The 16,806-nt window shown below is 44.7% G+C and overlaps 1 protein-coding gene across 1 annotated transcript in view; it reads left to right on the forward strand.

Moving 5' to 3' along the window:
- Window positions 1-16,806, forward strand: part of LOC138582387 (keratin, type II cytoskeletal 5-like) — a 29,516-nt gene that overhangs the window by 1,316 nt on the left and 11,394 nt on the right. Inside the window, exons 3-7 of the mRNA XM_069653652.1 lie at window positions 3,330-3,390; window positions 3,589-3,684; window positions 6,548-6,712; window positions 8,837-8,962; window positions 14,509-14,729. Of these exons, the coding sequence (XP_069509753.1) occupies window positions 3,330-3,390; window positions 3,589-3,684; window positions 6,548-6,712; window positions 8,837-8,962; window positions 14,509-14,729 (669 nt within the window). The remainder of the gene's footprint in view (window positions 1-3,329; window positions 3,391-3,588; window positions 3,685-6,547; window positions 6,713-8,836; window positions 8,963-14,508; window positions 14,730-16,806) is intronic.

The following is a 16,806-nucleotide window of genomic DNA, read 5'->3' on the forward strand; positions in this document are numbered from 1 at the left end:
TGGTCCCAAACTGTACATAGGCTACTGTTCAGCAAATACATCCTTAGTTCCAAGATAAATCACTCCAAAAGCACACAAAAGCCAGTCATCATCATTGCACATTTCCAAATAGCACTGCCGATGCTAGGGTAGTTATGGTTTGATATCAACATAACAAAAGAAGAGACTATGAAACCTGACAACGAGCATGAAGGGCCATTTACTGTTTAGTCAGAATGTGAGTTTAGTTTTGGTTGTTTTGCATTTTGCCTCATCTGTGGACATGGTGGTAAGAGACCTGGTCGTTGGTCGGGGAACAAGCTCATTTTGGCCATTGATTGATTGTTGGTTATGGGTCTAAACAATAGTGAAATAAGTGGCTTGGCTAGCTCAGTGACAGATGCATTTTACGAGAGAGCAAGAACTGATTTTGGAAGCATCTCTTTAGCTGATGGAGGAATCATTGCAGGGAAACAGGAGTATTGAATACAGAGACTGCTCCTTTAATTCATTTTCAGTTTCTGGAGCACTGCCATTAATTAAGCTCGCTGCTCCTGAGACTCACAGTACCATCATTGTTTGTTGTTTACTAACATGAGCAATCGTTTAAAAGCCTTTTGATTCGCTGTGGGAACTATTGCTTTAGCTCAATTGTAGAATAAAAACAAAGAGCGTAGATGACATTTACAAAACTGACTACAGTGGATGTGTTTGTTAGGAGTGTGAGGCTCGATTCGGGAATCTAACCAGTGATCAAGGGATATTGAATATTATTAACATAGTCCTTTTCGCAAAAGTTCTGAACATAGAATAGTTCCATACAATTATTATCACCTACCCGAAGTTGGTATTCATTTATCTACTTCTGAAGGATACAATCCTGATTTGGCACTGCAGGGACTTGAACTTGCAACCTGCAGACCTCACCCCAATTTCAGCAGCAAATGCTGAACCAGCTGAGCTAACTTACCAGCTGATTGGGAAACCAGCTCAAAGCATGAGAGAGGTTGCGAAGCTGCTTATTTTAATGCGAAGAGTCTGTTTATGAGCTTTGCTTCCTCATCCCAGCTGGATTCAATTGCGTAAGGATCCCAAACGTGGGCTACGCACCTGCCCATTCAGCCCATGTGCCCAATACGTGGTTAGAAACCACCTATCACTGTTTCTTCGGTTAACACTCATTGGAAGGGAAATTGAACAATGATGCATACGGTCCTATGAGCTCAGCACTAGAGCTCAGCACTAGAATTGCGATGAGGAACTAGGGGACTAGTTATGATGGACGCGTTTCAAACTTAGCAGTAATATTGGTCTGTGGGAGCTGATGATTACTTTGAACTGCATATTGATAGCATTGTAACCAGAATCAATTTCCTGTGGCATATTGATGGTAATGTAGCCTGCTGAATGGTCAAGGGAAATACTCCTTGCACTCAGAAGGGATAAAGCAAACGACCAGGATCATGAGAAATGGTCAGGGAAGCCATTCCTTTGGCTCAGTGATAGATCTGAAATGATGAGGACTTCTCCTTTACCTGGGCATTATGGATGACTCTGAGGAGTCTGGAATTGCTTTACCTGGGCGTTATGGATGACTCTGAGGAGTCTGGAATTGCTTTACCTGGGCGTTATGGATGACTCTGAGGAGTCTGGAATTGCTTTACCTGGGCGTTATGGATGACTCTGAGGAGTCTGGAATTGCTTTATCTGGGCGTTATGGATGACTCTGAGGAGTCTGGAATTGCTTTACCTGGGCGTTATGGATGACTCTGAGGAGTCTGGAATTGCTTTACCTGGGCGTTATGGACGACTCTGAGGAGTCTGGAATTGCTTTACCTGGGCGTTATGGATGACTCTGAGGAGTCTGGAATTGCTTTACCTGGGCGTTATGGATGACTCTGAGGAGTCTGGAATTGCTTTATCTGGGCGTTATGGACGACTCTGAGGAGTCTGGAATTGCTTTACCTGGGCGTTATGGATGACTCTGAGGAGTCTGGAATTGCTTTACCTGGGCGTTATGGATGACTCTGAGGAGTCTGGAATTGCTTTACCTGGGCGTTATGGATGACTCTGAGGAGTCTGGAATTGCTTTACCTGGGCGTTATGGATGACTCTGAGGAGTCTGGAATTGCTTTACCTGGACGTTATGGATGACTCTGAGGAGTCTGGAATTGCTTTACCTGGGCGTTATGGATGACTCTGAGGAGTCTGGAATTGCTTTACCTGGGCGTTATGGATGACTCTGAGGAGTCTGGAATTGCTTTACCTGGGCGTTATGGATGACTCTGAGGAGTCTGGAATTGCTTTACCTGGGCATTATGGATGACTCTGAGGAGTCTGGAATTGCTTTACCTGGGCATTATGGATGACTCTGAGGAGTCTGGAATTGCTTTATCTGGGCGTTATGGATGACTCCTCCTTTATCTGGGCATTATGGATGACTCTGAGGAGTCTGGAATTGCTTTATCTGGGCATTATGGATGACTCTGAGGAGTCTGGAATTGCTTTATCTGGGCATTATGGATGACTCTGAGGAGTCTGGAATTGCTTTACCTGGGCATTATGGATGACTCTGAGGAGTCTGGAATTGCTTTATCTGGGCATTATGGATGACTCTGAGGAGTCTGGAATTGCTTTACCTGGGCATTATGGATGACTCTGAGGAGTCTGGAATTGCTTTATCTGGGCGTTATGGATGACTCCTCCTTTATCTGGGCATTATGGATGACTCTGAGGAGTCTGGAATTGCTTTATCTGGGCATTATGGATGACTCTGAGGAGTCTGGAATTGCTGATAGGGGATTCTCACTTAAGTAAGGAGTGAGGCGGACGCTTTCAGAGCCTGGTGATTGGTACACAACATGGCCTAGCTTTATGGGTGAGTGAAGATAGGTCCTGTAGGCAGGTTGAGGATCTCCTCCTTTCAAATTGACATGTTGTAGAAGCGGTGGGTAGCAAATAAGACACTAGATGCTGATGACAAGGTGCACAAAAGGTCCACATAGTTTAACTCTTAGAAAGCCACACACGATAGTGTCCAAGGTGCTCCCATGCTTAAACCATGCTCCATTTGGTGAAGGGGGGAGGAGAGGGTTATGCTTACAGTAGAAGTTGAAGAAGCGAGAAGCAACATACAGGCCGAGAAGACTTCCATTTGATACCATTTTTCCCACCACGTTTGTCTGGATAGCTCAAAGTGAGAGCAAAAGGGGCAGACACTTAATTCTCAATATTTCCCAGTTGAGAAAACTAAACTCTGATGAGACACATTTAGCCACACTTTGGAAAGAAACTAAATTAATTGTTAACAAACTACATATGGAAAAACGACACGTTTTTCTCTCTGTCAGGTATGAAGATGAAATCAACAAGCGCACTGCTGCTGAAAATGACTTTGTTATGCTCAAGAAGGTGAGTGGTATTATAAAGAAACTCAAAGAAAATGCATTTAAGATCAGGAAAGACAAAATAGCTAATTTGGTGGTAGTGCCACATTTACCTGGCCACATGTGTCAACAAGTTGAGCTATGGGAGACGGTGCTATTGAAGTGCTGCTCATGAACACGTTTTTATGAGAACACTTCTCAATGACTGAATTTCCATTTACAGGACGTGGATGCTGCCTTCATGAACAAGGAGGAGCTGGACAGCAAAGTGGTTTCTCTGAATGAAGAGCTCAATTTCCTTAGAGCTGTCTACGAAGAGGTAAAGTAACCATGAACATAAAACAACAAGGGCTCACATCATGCCCACATTCTCTTAAACAACAACGAAGGGGGACATCGGGTGTGCCCCCTAGGATGTGCCCCCTAGCTCCATTGACAAACAGCAGACACCCCTAAGCCTGACTGGGCATTGGCTTAAACCCAGAGGTTGAAAATGAAATGTTATCTTTAACTACATAACTATCGTTATCTTTAGCTTCAACTTTTCACTTTCCACCCTACATGGCAAATGCCTGATTTATGAGTTCTACCCATAGGTAAAGCTTGAAACTGAAGTCTTACTATTAAAATAACTTGGGAGCATGAGATGTGTGTTATGTAGGCTTCTAGTAGAAATTGCCCCTTCCCTTGCAAAGCATAGTTGGCAAAAAGTGTGCCTTGCAAAGGAAGCATCGGCCGTGTACTTCTCAGCGACTGGATTCAATGTACCCATTGTTACTCCTCTCTTTTCTTGGACATGTGATGTTAGTTGGCCTTGTACAGCACAGATTCTGCCATTTGCATTGCCTTCTGCCACTTTGGGTTCTTCAAGACAGGGAGTCAAGGGGTTGGAGAGTGTACGTGGACTAGTGAGAAGAAAGCAGGGTTACTGCTGCTAAAATGTTAGTGTGAATTAGATTGGAGAAACATTGCTCTGGCATTGGTAAGTGCTGAGGTGTTGGGAGTGTAACATTGTGTGTGTGCTGCAGGGTTAGATCTCATGGTGGTCAGGTTGCTTCATGCCAATGGCATCTAGAGGCACATTAGTGATCTGAGGAAGTTTAATCACTGGCAGGGGTTTGACGTGTTGGTCAGTTTGTGGGGTGAGGGTCAAGGAGAGGGTTTTGGTTGCAAGTGGATACTTAATATATTTCAAGGGTAGTGCGATTTGAGGTGAATGATAGGCGTTATTAATGAAAGGCCTGCATGGTGCCAGTGTAGAGGAATGTGTGTGCGGGAAAGGATACAAAGCTTAGATATAGATGGTAATGATAATTCAATGGTCACATCAGAGCTGTAGCAAAGGAATACACATCCGGTATCAAAAGGAACGATGACTAAAGACACATGATTGAACTGGACAGGCCAGGGGGATTGGGCAACAAAGTAAGAGCTTGCCTCAGACGTGGTGTCAGCCTGCACCATGAACTTTCACTCCTGGCAGGGCCGGCTCAGCCCCTCCTACTTCTAAGGTCAATACGTCGTGTACCATTAAACTGGGTAGTAACAAGACCTCTTGTTTAGAAGTGGATGGAATTCAGGATAACTCATTATATAAACGCATGATACCATTTCTTCTCCAGTACTAAATCCTTGCTCTCTGATGTTTTCCAATGCCCTCAGTGTTACTCTGTGGAACAGACCATCACTATCCTCACTCGCCACTCTGCCATTAGCTGGCTTAGTGTGAACGCCCAGCATCCAAGCGTGAGCACATAAGAACTTGCTTGGACTAAGAACCTTGATAAGGATTCTAAGCATCCCCGCCAGCAGCAAGCCACAGAGTGTGAGGAACCCCCGGATATGCTAGGGAGATGGAGTGCACAGCCATCCCTTCCCGTGTCTTGCTTGTATATGGGGAACCCAGGGATGGGAGAAGAAGCGATAGCATCAATTTCACTTTGCACAATCCATGAAACATTTCCTCTGGCATGCACTCTCACTCCTCTCTCCAAAGAGAAGGGAAACAACTGCGGACACATTCTTAAATATGCTGAGGCACAGGTGGATGGTTGCTGCTGCTTAGAAGTAGGTGCGAAAGAACTCAGGTGCAGGACAGCACGGGGACAGGCGCCATCACCTCCACCTGCATCAACTCACCAACACAAAGAGCATGTGGAAAGGAACAGGAGGTGCTGAGGAGGAGCTCAACTGAACCAACATCAATGGAAGCCACCTCTGCACTCCTTTACTCCACCACCAGACCCACAAAGCACTAGGGCAGGCTCCTGCATCTTCAGGAAAGGCCCCTACAACAGAAGCCCAATCTCACAAAACATAGGAACAGAGCTCAAACATCATGATAAGTCCCACACGGGGGACCTTTTGCAGCAAATACATCTACAAACTCTTCAATGCACTGGCAATATTTCTTCAGAATCTCTCACAGGCAAAGCATATTTGACAGCGCCAGAGCCTTTGTGACTAGGTCCAACATACGTAACAAAAATATCTAAATAAAACACGATTTGCAAGAAGATCTTGGCAAATCTATTTCACACTGGACTCTTGGCACCACATGATCTTTTTTACTAACTTTGACGTTTAAACACGTTATATCATGGCCTCGCCTATTGTGGTAGATGTCACCCTTTGAGGGTGGGTCAAGGTAGGTGTGCAAATGTCTGACTGACCCAGTTCTGCAAAGGTGCAAGCAAGAAAAACAATCCAATCCAATGAAACACTGACCTGAGGAATTCCCAGTGGCCAGAAGCCATTGGCTACAGCATCTATAGTCTTTGCTTTTTTTTTTCATTGTGCATTTAATTAGAAGACAATATTCCCACCTGCTGTCAATGGGATGTGTGGGGAGGTGAGCCACCAGAAGTTAATTGTAAAGGTTTGAGTCAAAACAGAAAACAATGACAAATTCTACTTTCAACTCTGGCCCAGGGCAATACTTTCTATTCTGATTGTTAGACAATTTGTTGTTACAATTCCCCACTGAAACAGAATGTGCTCTTTAAAATGGCTGCTTTCCTCTGCCTTCGATATTTTATTGAACACGTTATGCTGGGTGATATCACTTACAATAACAGAAAGGAGTCGTTTTGCTGTGTGAACTTACACCTCAAATAGAATTTCTAAAATGGGGCAACGCATCCCTGATAAAGTCTGCAACTAACCCTTTCTAATACTTGCAGGAATGCAGACAGATGCAGACCCAGATTTCAGACACCTCTGTCATTCTCTCCATGGACAACAACCGACACTTGAACCTGGACAGCATCATTGCTGAGGTCAAGGCTCAGTATGAACACATTGCTAACACTAGCCGCATCGAAGCAGAGACCTGGTACCAAACCAAGGTGAGTAACCAGAGGAACATTCGGAACCATTGGGTGACGCTACTCCGCCAGACCTATCAGTGCTCTCAAAAACAATATCTTCTGAATTAAATGATGTCATTTTTAGTTTGCACATCTGTTTTTCAGAAAGAAATATGTTCCATTTTTTAAGTTCCTGAATACTAGGTACACTCAGCAGGATATGGTTCCAATTACTCGCGGTGCTGTTTGGTTGTTTCAAGGTTAGAATGTACACCCCACAAACGATAAGTACATGCCACATCGGACACCATGTTACATGCAACAGCTGTGGCCATCTTGGAAGCTTTCCCACTGACCGGCATGCCATCCATTGGAATTTGACAATATCCTAGGAACCTTGTTGAAGGGAAGGGGGAGTAGATTACTAATGTACCTTGAGCGGTGTCCTTTCCAGACCATTGGACATGGCAGTTGTTCATTAGTCCACAGGTCCCCTTCCTTTTAATGTAGCAATGAACAGCAGAGGGACAGTATTGTCACGCCTCTTTTTCTGGCAGACAGCAGTGCACTTTCCACAAATTAACAGTGTTTGAACACGTTTTAGAGTCCCGTGCCAATAGTTTCCAGCTAGGACTTACATCCAGAACAAGAGGCCCTTGTGATTTCTAAAGCACTAAAGCACTGCTCATCTGCAAGCTAAATTCTTTCCAGCATTGGCTCTGGCTCACAAAGTTTTTTTTGTTCTCTTCTGTGCATAATATGTACACACAAGTGAACACACCTCTGCATTCTGCAGGTGGGTCGTTTCACAATCAGTACGCCCAGGACATTTAGTGGGCCAGGGCCAGTCAGTCTCCAAAAGGGCTCTCGAGCCCACCGACTAGCCCCTGCACGCCGACACCTGAAGCAGCCTGTGTAGCCGAAGCGCTGAGGTTACACTGGCTGCCTGCAGATGTCAGCACATCGGATTTGAAAAAAGAAAAGGCATCTTTTCTTTTTTCTAAACCAAAGTGTCAACACCTGCAAGCAGCCTGTGTAGCCCTGCAGTGCTTCGACTACACGGGCTTTTTGATGTCTCTGTACTCAGAAACAGGAGGAGGGCTGGACTGGCCAGCTTTCCTTTTGTTTCTCAGTAGTCATCAAACACCATGAAGCACCTTGACTTCATGCTGATTGATGACTTTACTCGAAAACAAAAGGAGAGCTGGGCAGTCCAGCCCTCCTCCTTCTGCAGGAGGCGACCCTTTCATTCAAGGAGCCAGTGGTTAAAGTGTTGCACTAAGAGGCTCCTTGAATGAAAGGGCTGCCTGCTGCATGCTAGCTGGGGCACACTGCTGCGCCCAGCTCCTTCTTGGATTTAAAAGGAGAGGCTGGGCGCATTAACGGTAATAATGCCAGTGCGTGCCAGCTACTCCTTTTATCAGTGGCCCCTCCTCCCTCCCCTACCCCTCAGGAGGGGCTCTCCCTAGGGGGTGTGGCCTAAGTAGGGTGTATAACATACCCTAAGGAGAGTCCCCCCTCGATTTCTAATCCACTTAAAGCACTGAGTATGCCCGTTCAAACGTTATTAATTCCCCCCATGGTATTTACAGGTAGGGGCTGTGCACAAGGAGATGCCTCCAATGTTCAGAGGGACTCCTTGGTCTACAGAGGGGTATGCTCACTGCAGCAGCCCTGCCACTGTTTAACCATTGTCAAGCCCCAGGTGGAAACGCCCATGAAAAGCATGTGACACATAACAAAATGCATACTAAAGCATAATTCGGGGACTCATCAAAATTCGGAACAAAACCTAATAAAGTAGAATTTAGGGGTACTCTTGTTTTAAATATTACGTGGCAAGCTATCAGAACAACGTCATCAAAAAAGATAGCGTCACACAGCGTTTATGCAGACTTTTCAAGTTTCCCTATTACATGCATCAGTAGGTAATCCAGTCCTCGGTTGTTTTCTTTGAACTGTGGGCCTTATAGTGCAGAATTTAAAATTCGAAAATGCAGAACTGCAAGTTCCAGAATGCAACGAATAAAACCAGGACCGGATGACAAAATCACGCATGGAATAGGGTAACTTGAGAACTCTGATGTATGGATCTTTGGAAATAAATGTACCCATGTAGAATAACCAAGTCTAAGGCCTCTTTGTTTTTCTTTTGTACCAAAGTATGAGGAGCTACAGTCCTCAGCAGGCAGACATGGAGATGATTTACGGAGCACCAAGGCCGAGATTTCGGAGCTGAACCGTATGATACAGAGACTGAGATCAGAAATTGATAATGTGAAGAAACAGGTAAAATATACGTTTTTCCAACTGTGCATGAAGTCGTTTTGCAGACTTGAAAGACACACGCTTGTGCATACACCTGACAGCAGCGAGATTAATTGAGAGGTGGGGTGAATGCAAGATGATCAAAGGAATTCTAAGAGCAGTCTCTAGAAACTGTGGACCCCCATTTTCTTTTCAGGATATTTATCCTTTCATGATTATTGAAACCCGATTAGAATGGGCTTGTTTTTCATCTACCACATAAAGATAAAATCGACTTGAAATGAGGAGGCAGTAACATAGAGTGTGCCTACAAAGCTTCATCATGCGATGATGTCATTGCATAGACCACAACACCCTGATCGCACGTCTCCATGATACCCTGGGATCACTGATCAGGCCCTGCCGTAGCTAACCTCCTTTCTCTCTGACCGCCCATCCCAGGTGGAATTGGGGTCCTTTCTCTCCCCATCACTCTCTTTACATGTTGTGTTCCCCCAGGGATCTAACCTATCCCACTGGTTTTTCAGTGGCTACATGGTCCCCCTGGCCTATATGATGGCCACCTTCACCTCCAACTTTCAGTGTTACGCGGATGACACGCAGCTCTCCTTTAGGCTACCCTCGGCCTCTTCCTCACTCATACCTGACTGTCTGTCCGCAATTCAGTTGTGGTGTGCTACAAACGACCTCTACTTCAATGCCAGTAAGACAGAGATTGTCCTTATTGGGACCCCTGCTCGCGCCTTCCCTCTTTCTTTCTGGCTGGCCTCCCTTGGCCCTGCGCCTCCATCTATGAACAAGGCAAAAAATCTGGGGGTCACCTTCGACTCCACCCTCTCCTTCTCGTCTCACATCACGTAAATCTCTAAAAAGAGTCCCACTACCAACTGCACCTTCTCAGAGGTATTCTCCCTTTTCTCACTTTCCCTCAGAGGCTCACTGTCTCCAGAGTCCTGGTCCCCTCTAGGCTGGACTACTGCCACAGCCTATTTCTTAACCTTCCCTCTTCTACCCTCAGTCCTCTTCAACTCATCCAGAACAGTACCGCAATACTTATCCTTGGCCTCAAGCCCAGGGACCACATCCATCTGGTGCTGAAATCCCTGCACTGGCTCCCCGTGGCTGCACAGATTAAGTTCAAGACCCTTTGCATGGTCCATAAGGCTTTCTGAGGCCTGGCCCACTCTATCTGCAATGCTCTCTTCCTAAAAACTCTCCCTCCCAAGCCCTCCGCTCGTCTTCCGCCAACTCTCTGCGGGTGAGCCGCTTCTCCAGGCAGAGACATGGGGAGAGATCTTTATCCACTGCAGATGCCTCCCTATGGAACAGCGTCCCTGCCTCTCTCCACTACGAGCCAGATCTCCTGAGTTCCAGAAACTCCCCAAGACTTTCCTCTTCTCCTCCTCCTTCTCTCTCCCTCTCCCCTGCTAAACACCACTTTCTGCTCTCTCGCTCTCTCTCTCTCCTCTACTTCTGCTCAGCCTCACTGACTGTTGTACTTTCAGAGCCTCACAGGTCCCAAGCTTTCCCCGCCAGTCTCCTGCACTTGCCACCGGGCCTTGCATTTGCTGCACCCCTACTGCACTTTGGTTACGACCCATGAGAGTGGTATCTCTCTGCACTTAGCCCATGCTCTGGCAGGACTGGGCGCAATTGCTCCCTATTGCCCCCTACACACTTTCTGTTCTGTGCTCCTGCATGATCTGAATGTACCACGCCTAGTAAGATCGTTTGTCTTGTCTTCCTTATGTCTTCCCCTCCCGAGCATGGTTGCGCTTTGAAACACTTGTGTATAAGCGCATAATAAATAAACAATCAATCAATAAATCAGAGCTATCACCCAGCATAGGTCGCTCAGAAATGCTTTCAAACATTGTAAACTCTGTTATTTAATGTCAGAACCTCAGTTTCAACAGCAAATGAAACCTGACTGTGGTGCTATTTCTTTCTTGCACACTACATTGCTTAGAATCTTTAAGAACAGGTATAGCTTACACCTCGATGAGGGCCTGATTACCAGTTTGGCGATGTTATCGCCAGTAACATTAACACAGACAAACAGAATTACTGTTACCTCATGTAGTAAGCATGTGCTAACTACTTAAAAGGTCTGCATGATTCAGTGTCATGCTGATCTTCACTTATTCTTCATGTTGGAGTCTAATAGGACTCCCTGGGGGTTGCATATTACTGTGTGTGGTAATTACCACATTTGGTAATGCTTTTGTGTGGTTGTAATTACTTTCATACAAAAGCAGGCGGTTTTGAAAGGTTTCACATCTGAAACTCGGAATTTGTTGGAGTAGAAAAACATCCAGTTTTCCAAAAAACTATTGTTTTACGACTACTGTCAAACTCATATTCCGGCCTCAGTCTTTCCATATGACTGCATACATTAGCTGGGTTATTAATGGTTGTAAAAAGATCCATCGAGCATCCTAATGTACCCGTTCACCCTAAAATCAACATTCTCAACAGTGCCTGAACCAATAAGCTAAAGAATGACATGTCGTCTATTACCAACACATAATGGATGTAAATATGGATGTGCTTCTAGGAATTCATTTACATGTTTCATACAAGAGTAACATTTCTTGCTATAAATTCACAGACTTGCAGCCAAGCCTCAGCACTGGGAGATCACTGCGGTAGTTACTGGCGCAAAATTATGAGCACTATAAAAACAATGTCATTGCTGAACAGTCTTGATACCCCCAATTAAACAAACAACGCACCTTAAATGTGAGCTTTGTGAGAATTTTTTGAAGCTTTTTGATGAAGGCACTGTTTTGACTTTCAGAGTGCACTTTGGACAACAAGTTAGTCTTCATTACACTGGTGTCTGCTCACCTCCTCCCTTTTAAAATGTGGGAAAACACAGAGGAGCCCTTAAAAAACTGCAGTGCCGAATTGCTCTCGTCATGCTATTACAGGTGGATTTAGTGCTGCTGACATCCACAGGTTTGCACTCCCCGCCATGTTTCTAAACGTGAATGAATGTCTAAGTATCGGGTTCATGTGTGTCAGATTTCAGTTGTCCAGCCTGCCCTCTCACAAAGTGGAGGTCACATGAATGAATCCGGTGACCTGCAAATTGTGAGCACCTTCTCAGATTAACCTGTTTTACCGAAGTCGTTTTTATAACTGCTTTGATCTGAAGAATGAGGACTGGATGAAATAACGCACCTTAGTTACTAACACGCGGGAATCCTTGTATTCCCAGCGAAAATAAAGAGGAAAGAAGGAGGGCCTGAAGTGAGTTCACAGAGCTCCCGTCGCCACACACATAATTGAATATAGTGAGAAATGTTGCAGAGAAATGTGTTAACAAGTGCATCCTGTCCTTGGAATGCCCTTCTGAATGATTGGCTGCCTGAGCTTAGCTCAACAGTGCTAATGAGAGGCAGAACTGTATATCTGGGGACCTTTTACTTACCAGAATTGTTTAGAAGCTGAAGTTGAAACTTGAAGCTGCTTATCCTTGAAGCCCAGCTGGCAGAAGAAGAATTGCTGCTGCTTTCCTTCGACCCAATCTGTAAGCTGTCGAGTCTGTCGAGGACTTATCCAAGAAGAGAGGACCTGCCTAGGAAACTTCTTCCTGAGCTACGAGGAAACATCAGAAAAAAGCTAATCTTCACCAAGGTAACCTGGAAGCTAGTCCTGAAAGACTGTCGACCCGAGATGGGGACCGCCAAGGAATCCTGAAGTGACCGCTGGAAGCCCGTTGAGTCGTGTTGCCCAGAAGCGGGGACAGCTTAATGCTGTGCTGCCAAAGACCAGAGCCGCAACGCTCCTCCTTTGCCTAAGACATTTGCAATCGAAGGACTCCTTACCATCACCGTAAACCGCTTTGTCCTGCCGGAGAAAGTCGAGGTCGTCGACGAACCGAGGAGAATCCGCTGGTGGGTTTCCCACCACCGAAGTCCACGAAGACACAGACCAACGAAGATCCGAAAGCCAGCCGTGGTCAAGTCCCGATCAACGATGCCAATGCCGATGACCCGACGCCCTTGCTAGGCCTACGATCTTCATCGATCTTCAGAGCATGTCCATGAACGATCGTCAACAAGCACTGCGAAGGTTGAAGCTGGTATCTCGACGACAGTGTTCACATTTTCTTTGAGTACTCACAACTCCCTGTGGCGCCTGCTTTAAAGGGAGTTCACCCACGAGGGATCTGTCGACGCCCCGTCGAAGAAACTCTGCTAAACTAAGGTACATTGGGGTAGTAGAACATTTTAGCAGGAAACAAGACTATTTTAAACATATATGGACTGAGCTTGTTGATAACCTTTATTTACAGGTTGCACAGGCAGGGGGATCCTCACATAGAACTGCTTCATGGTAGTAGGACAAAGCATTCTGCCATTGCTTAACCCAACTTGTCTTCCTTCCTATGTCTGCTGTTGATTCACGTTGCTATTGGACTTGTATGTCATTGAAACTGTCAGAAATTGGTGCATTTTAAAGGAGTCAAGAGTGTACTGTGGTACCACATAGACAATGTACATATTTATCATATTAGTATTGCCAAAGCACAAAGTGTGTTATTGATTGTGTATATATTTGAACCATATTTATATATATAACTGTGTTATAACATAACATAGTGTGTGGACATTCCTTTGCGGGGCTTGGGGACTACACTGCACTTAAGAACAAGCCCGCATCACCTCCTGAGAGCTTAAGCATTAATTACTCGTCCATTGCTACCGCATAGAGAATCTTGGCTGGGGTGCTCTGTGCTTCTACTCTGCCATATAGAGGGCAGAAGTACAGAAACCCCCCTACAGACTTTACAGTACAAACCCCCTCAATTCAAGGCAGCAACCCGCTAATCTGCATACAATCACCCCAAACTGCACCTCAACTACATGCCATTACCCCTAAACTGCTATGTAAATCTTACCGTTGCACGTTGGTTCCTATGCGATTGGTGCTTTACGCCTCCTATCATGTGGCGGTAAGATCACAAGATGTGTGTGTGACTTTTCCCCAACATGAAGTTGAGTGTTGGAATCAATGAATTCAGTTGGGTTTGCACTTGACCAAGTGTGCAATATCATTGTGTGGCCCTTCTCTCAACACACCCACGTTATTCCTTGTTCTTCCTCATTTTGCATGGAGAATGAAAAATATGCATGTTCCGCCTCTTATTTGTTTCTTTGCATAGGCCTGTCCCACACTTTGGGCGTATTCTTGTGCAAAGCCCTCGACTGCACACAAAGACATGATGGACCTGCGCAAAGTCCTGGAAAGACATGCAAAATCCGATCCATGAATCGGTAAAAGGAGTTTTGCGTGCTGAAAAGTGCGCGAAGTCACTTTTCAGTATGCAAAATATTCTGTGAATCAGGCCCTTAGCCGCTTGTGTTCTAGTCCTGCATTATAGCATTTTCACCTCTTTGACAAACCACAGAGAGTTATTTTTTTGTATTTGCCAAATCTGAAAAGGGGCTACGAGGTCAAGACCAAAATCCTGGGAAACAAAGTCAAGATAGTCTCTGTTCATCTGTAAACATCTTCCCAGGGTAATTTGACTCAATAATTGTTTTCTTCGATGACAGTGTGAAAAATTACAGCATGCCATCAGCGAGGCTGAGGAGCGAGGAGAGCTTGCTCTGAAAGATGCTAGGAAAAAACTAGCTGACCTGGAGGCAGCCCTGCAGAAGGCCAAGGAGGACATGGCTCTTCAACTGCGTGATTACCAGGAATTGATGAATGTGAAGCTGGCCCTGGATCTAGAGATTGCAACCTACAGAAAGCTCCTGGAAGGAGAGGAAAACAGGTGAGGAAAGGTTTTGCCTTTAAAGTTGTTACCCACATTTATAATTTGTACTTTGGCAATATACTCCCCTTCTCCAAACACAGTGATGAGAAAAAAGGAAGCTCAAACTAAACTGTGCCTACTAGTTGAGGGTAATGTTAATATCTAGCATAATATGAACACACAGGTTGTGAAAACACAGCATGTAACTAAATGTGCATGTGACACCTAACTGAATCACAATATGTGTGGAGTGCCAGTAAGCCACATTGTCATACAGATCACTACCGGCACTGAAAGAAACCATAATATGGTGATGAAAATGGAAATATACATACAATGTTGTAAGAGTTGGTGTGGGTATTATATTGGAAGCTATCCGTTTCAGATGAAGCAGGTCATGTACAAAAATCAGCAATACTGTGGAGTGCCAATCATGAGATGAGAATTGATGGGGTACTCCAAAGAGATTTGAATTTTCTGCGTATTTGTAAACAATTGGCCACAATACTGCAAATAGAGATGCAGTTTAGGACGTTGCAGTCATGCATATAGCAAAATACATTTGCTGTTAACATCTCACAAGGGATATCAGCATTCTTTTGGATTTCCCTCTGCCGCATCATACTGTTAGGCTATTTAAGCCCAGAAAAAAAAAGCTTCTTCTAAATCAATCTTCCAATGTTGGCAATCAGTAGATCCTGCTTAATCATTCACATTGTTTAGGAAGTATTCCCCTAAATGTAATTATTTTGCACCTGGCTACATTGAACACTAACACCTTTCTTAAAGTCATATATTCAATTGACAAAGATGAACCTCACTCTTCAGGGTTTGTACGGTTTAGTATGTGATTGAGAATTCTTTTGTAGTGCAATACAGAATACAATGTCTCGTTGTAGCTATTCTTGACTGGAGTGGTCGTGGAACAGACGTTAAAAGAGGTGCATTTTTTGTTTGAATTGTGGATAATTAAATATGTATGTGGATAGTAAGTCCATTAGACAATCTAAAACCGGGAATTGCAAAGAGGCATCTGTGTGGCAGTGTGTTCTGGAGATGTGGAATGCAATTTAGTTGACAGAAAAAAAGCTTTCCTCCTGGGTGCTGTGCCTTATTAAATTACTTTCTTTTTTCACAAGAAAAGTAGAGGGTCTTTGTGACTTGTGCATTCAGAAGTCACTAATGGGTTGTCTTCAGGGGAGGGATGACAGGGTACACGTTTTTAGATGTGGCTGCAACAAGCTTTGCTTGCTTGTTGCCAGATTAATGGAGATACATAGAAAGAGGAGCCTTTGTGTCAGCCATATGCTTCCTCAGGCATGACCAGTGCATCCTGCTGAAAGCCCTGTACAGCAGCTCCCATTTTGTAAGGGTTAGTGGAGTTGTATACGTTGATGAGAGTTTTGCTGAATGCTGCTTTAAAGGGCTTAATTTCTTCCACTGTTGCTTTGTGTTTTTCCCTTGTACACTGCATTACATTGTTTACTGTTCAACACTGCAGCTCCTACATAGTGTGCGTGCACATGCCAGTGCACCATTTACTGGCTGAAAAGCTGTCACTTGCCCAAATGAGCACTTGTGCCTAGGTTAAACATCGGCAGACACCGCCACATTAGAATAACAAGTTACCCCTGGTAACCTTCTTTCGACTGGATGTTCCTCCCACATATTACTCATCTTATGATATGATATTTTCCAGCTTCAGCTGCTTCAGATTTCATTTCGACAGAGGGTGCTGTGCATCGATACAGATGACTCGATGTCCCTCAAGGACGTCCATCCCTGAGTCAACGTCATTGTCGGTATATATAGCACTTTGGCTTTAGTTCCATTTGAACACATTCCTCATGTGGAATGACCAATCTCAGTGAGTCCTAAACAGTACTACACTCTGAAAGCGTGTAAAGTGTAATGCATGAATATTCAACAGCGGGCTAGGCTGGGAGGGACGAGGAATACGTTGGAGGAACATCCATTCGAAAGAACGTTGTAAGTAACTTGTTCATCCAATGGATTGTGTCCTCCAATGTATTCCTCATCGTATGATAAACTCCCAAAGCAGTGTTAGGTTTTGGAGGAGAGATTAAGAATTTTC

Source organism: Ambystoma mexicanum, chromosome 3q, assembly GCF_040938575.1.
Source record: "Ambystoma mexicanum isolate Mex_15411 chromosome 3q, UKY_AmexF1_1, whole genome shotgun sequence".
Classification (NCBI taxonomy): Eukaryota; Metazoa; Chordata; class Amphibia; order Caudata; family Ambystomatidae; genus Ambystoma; species Ambystoma mexicanum.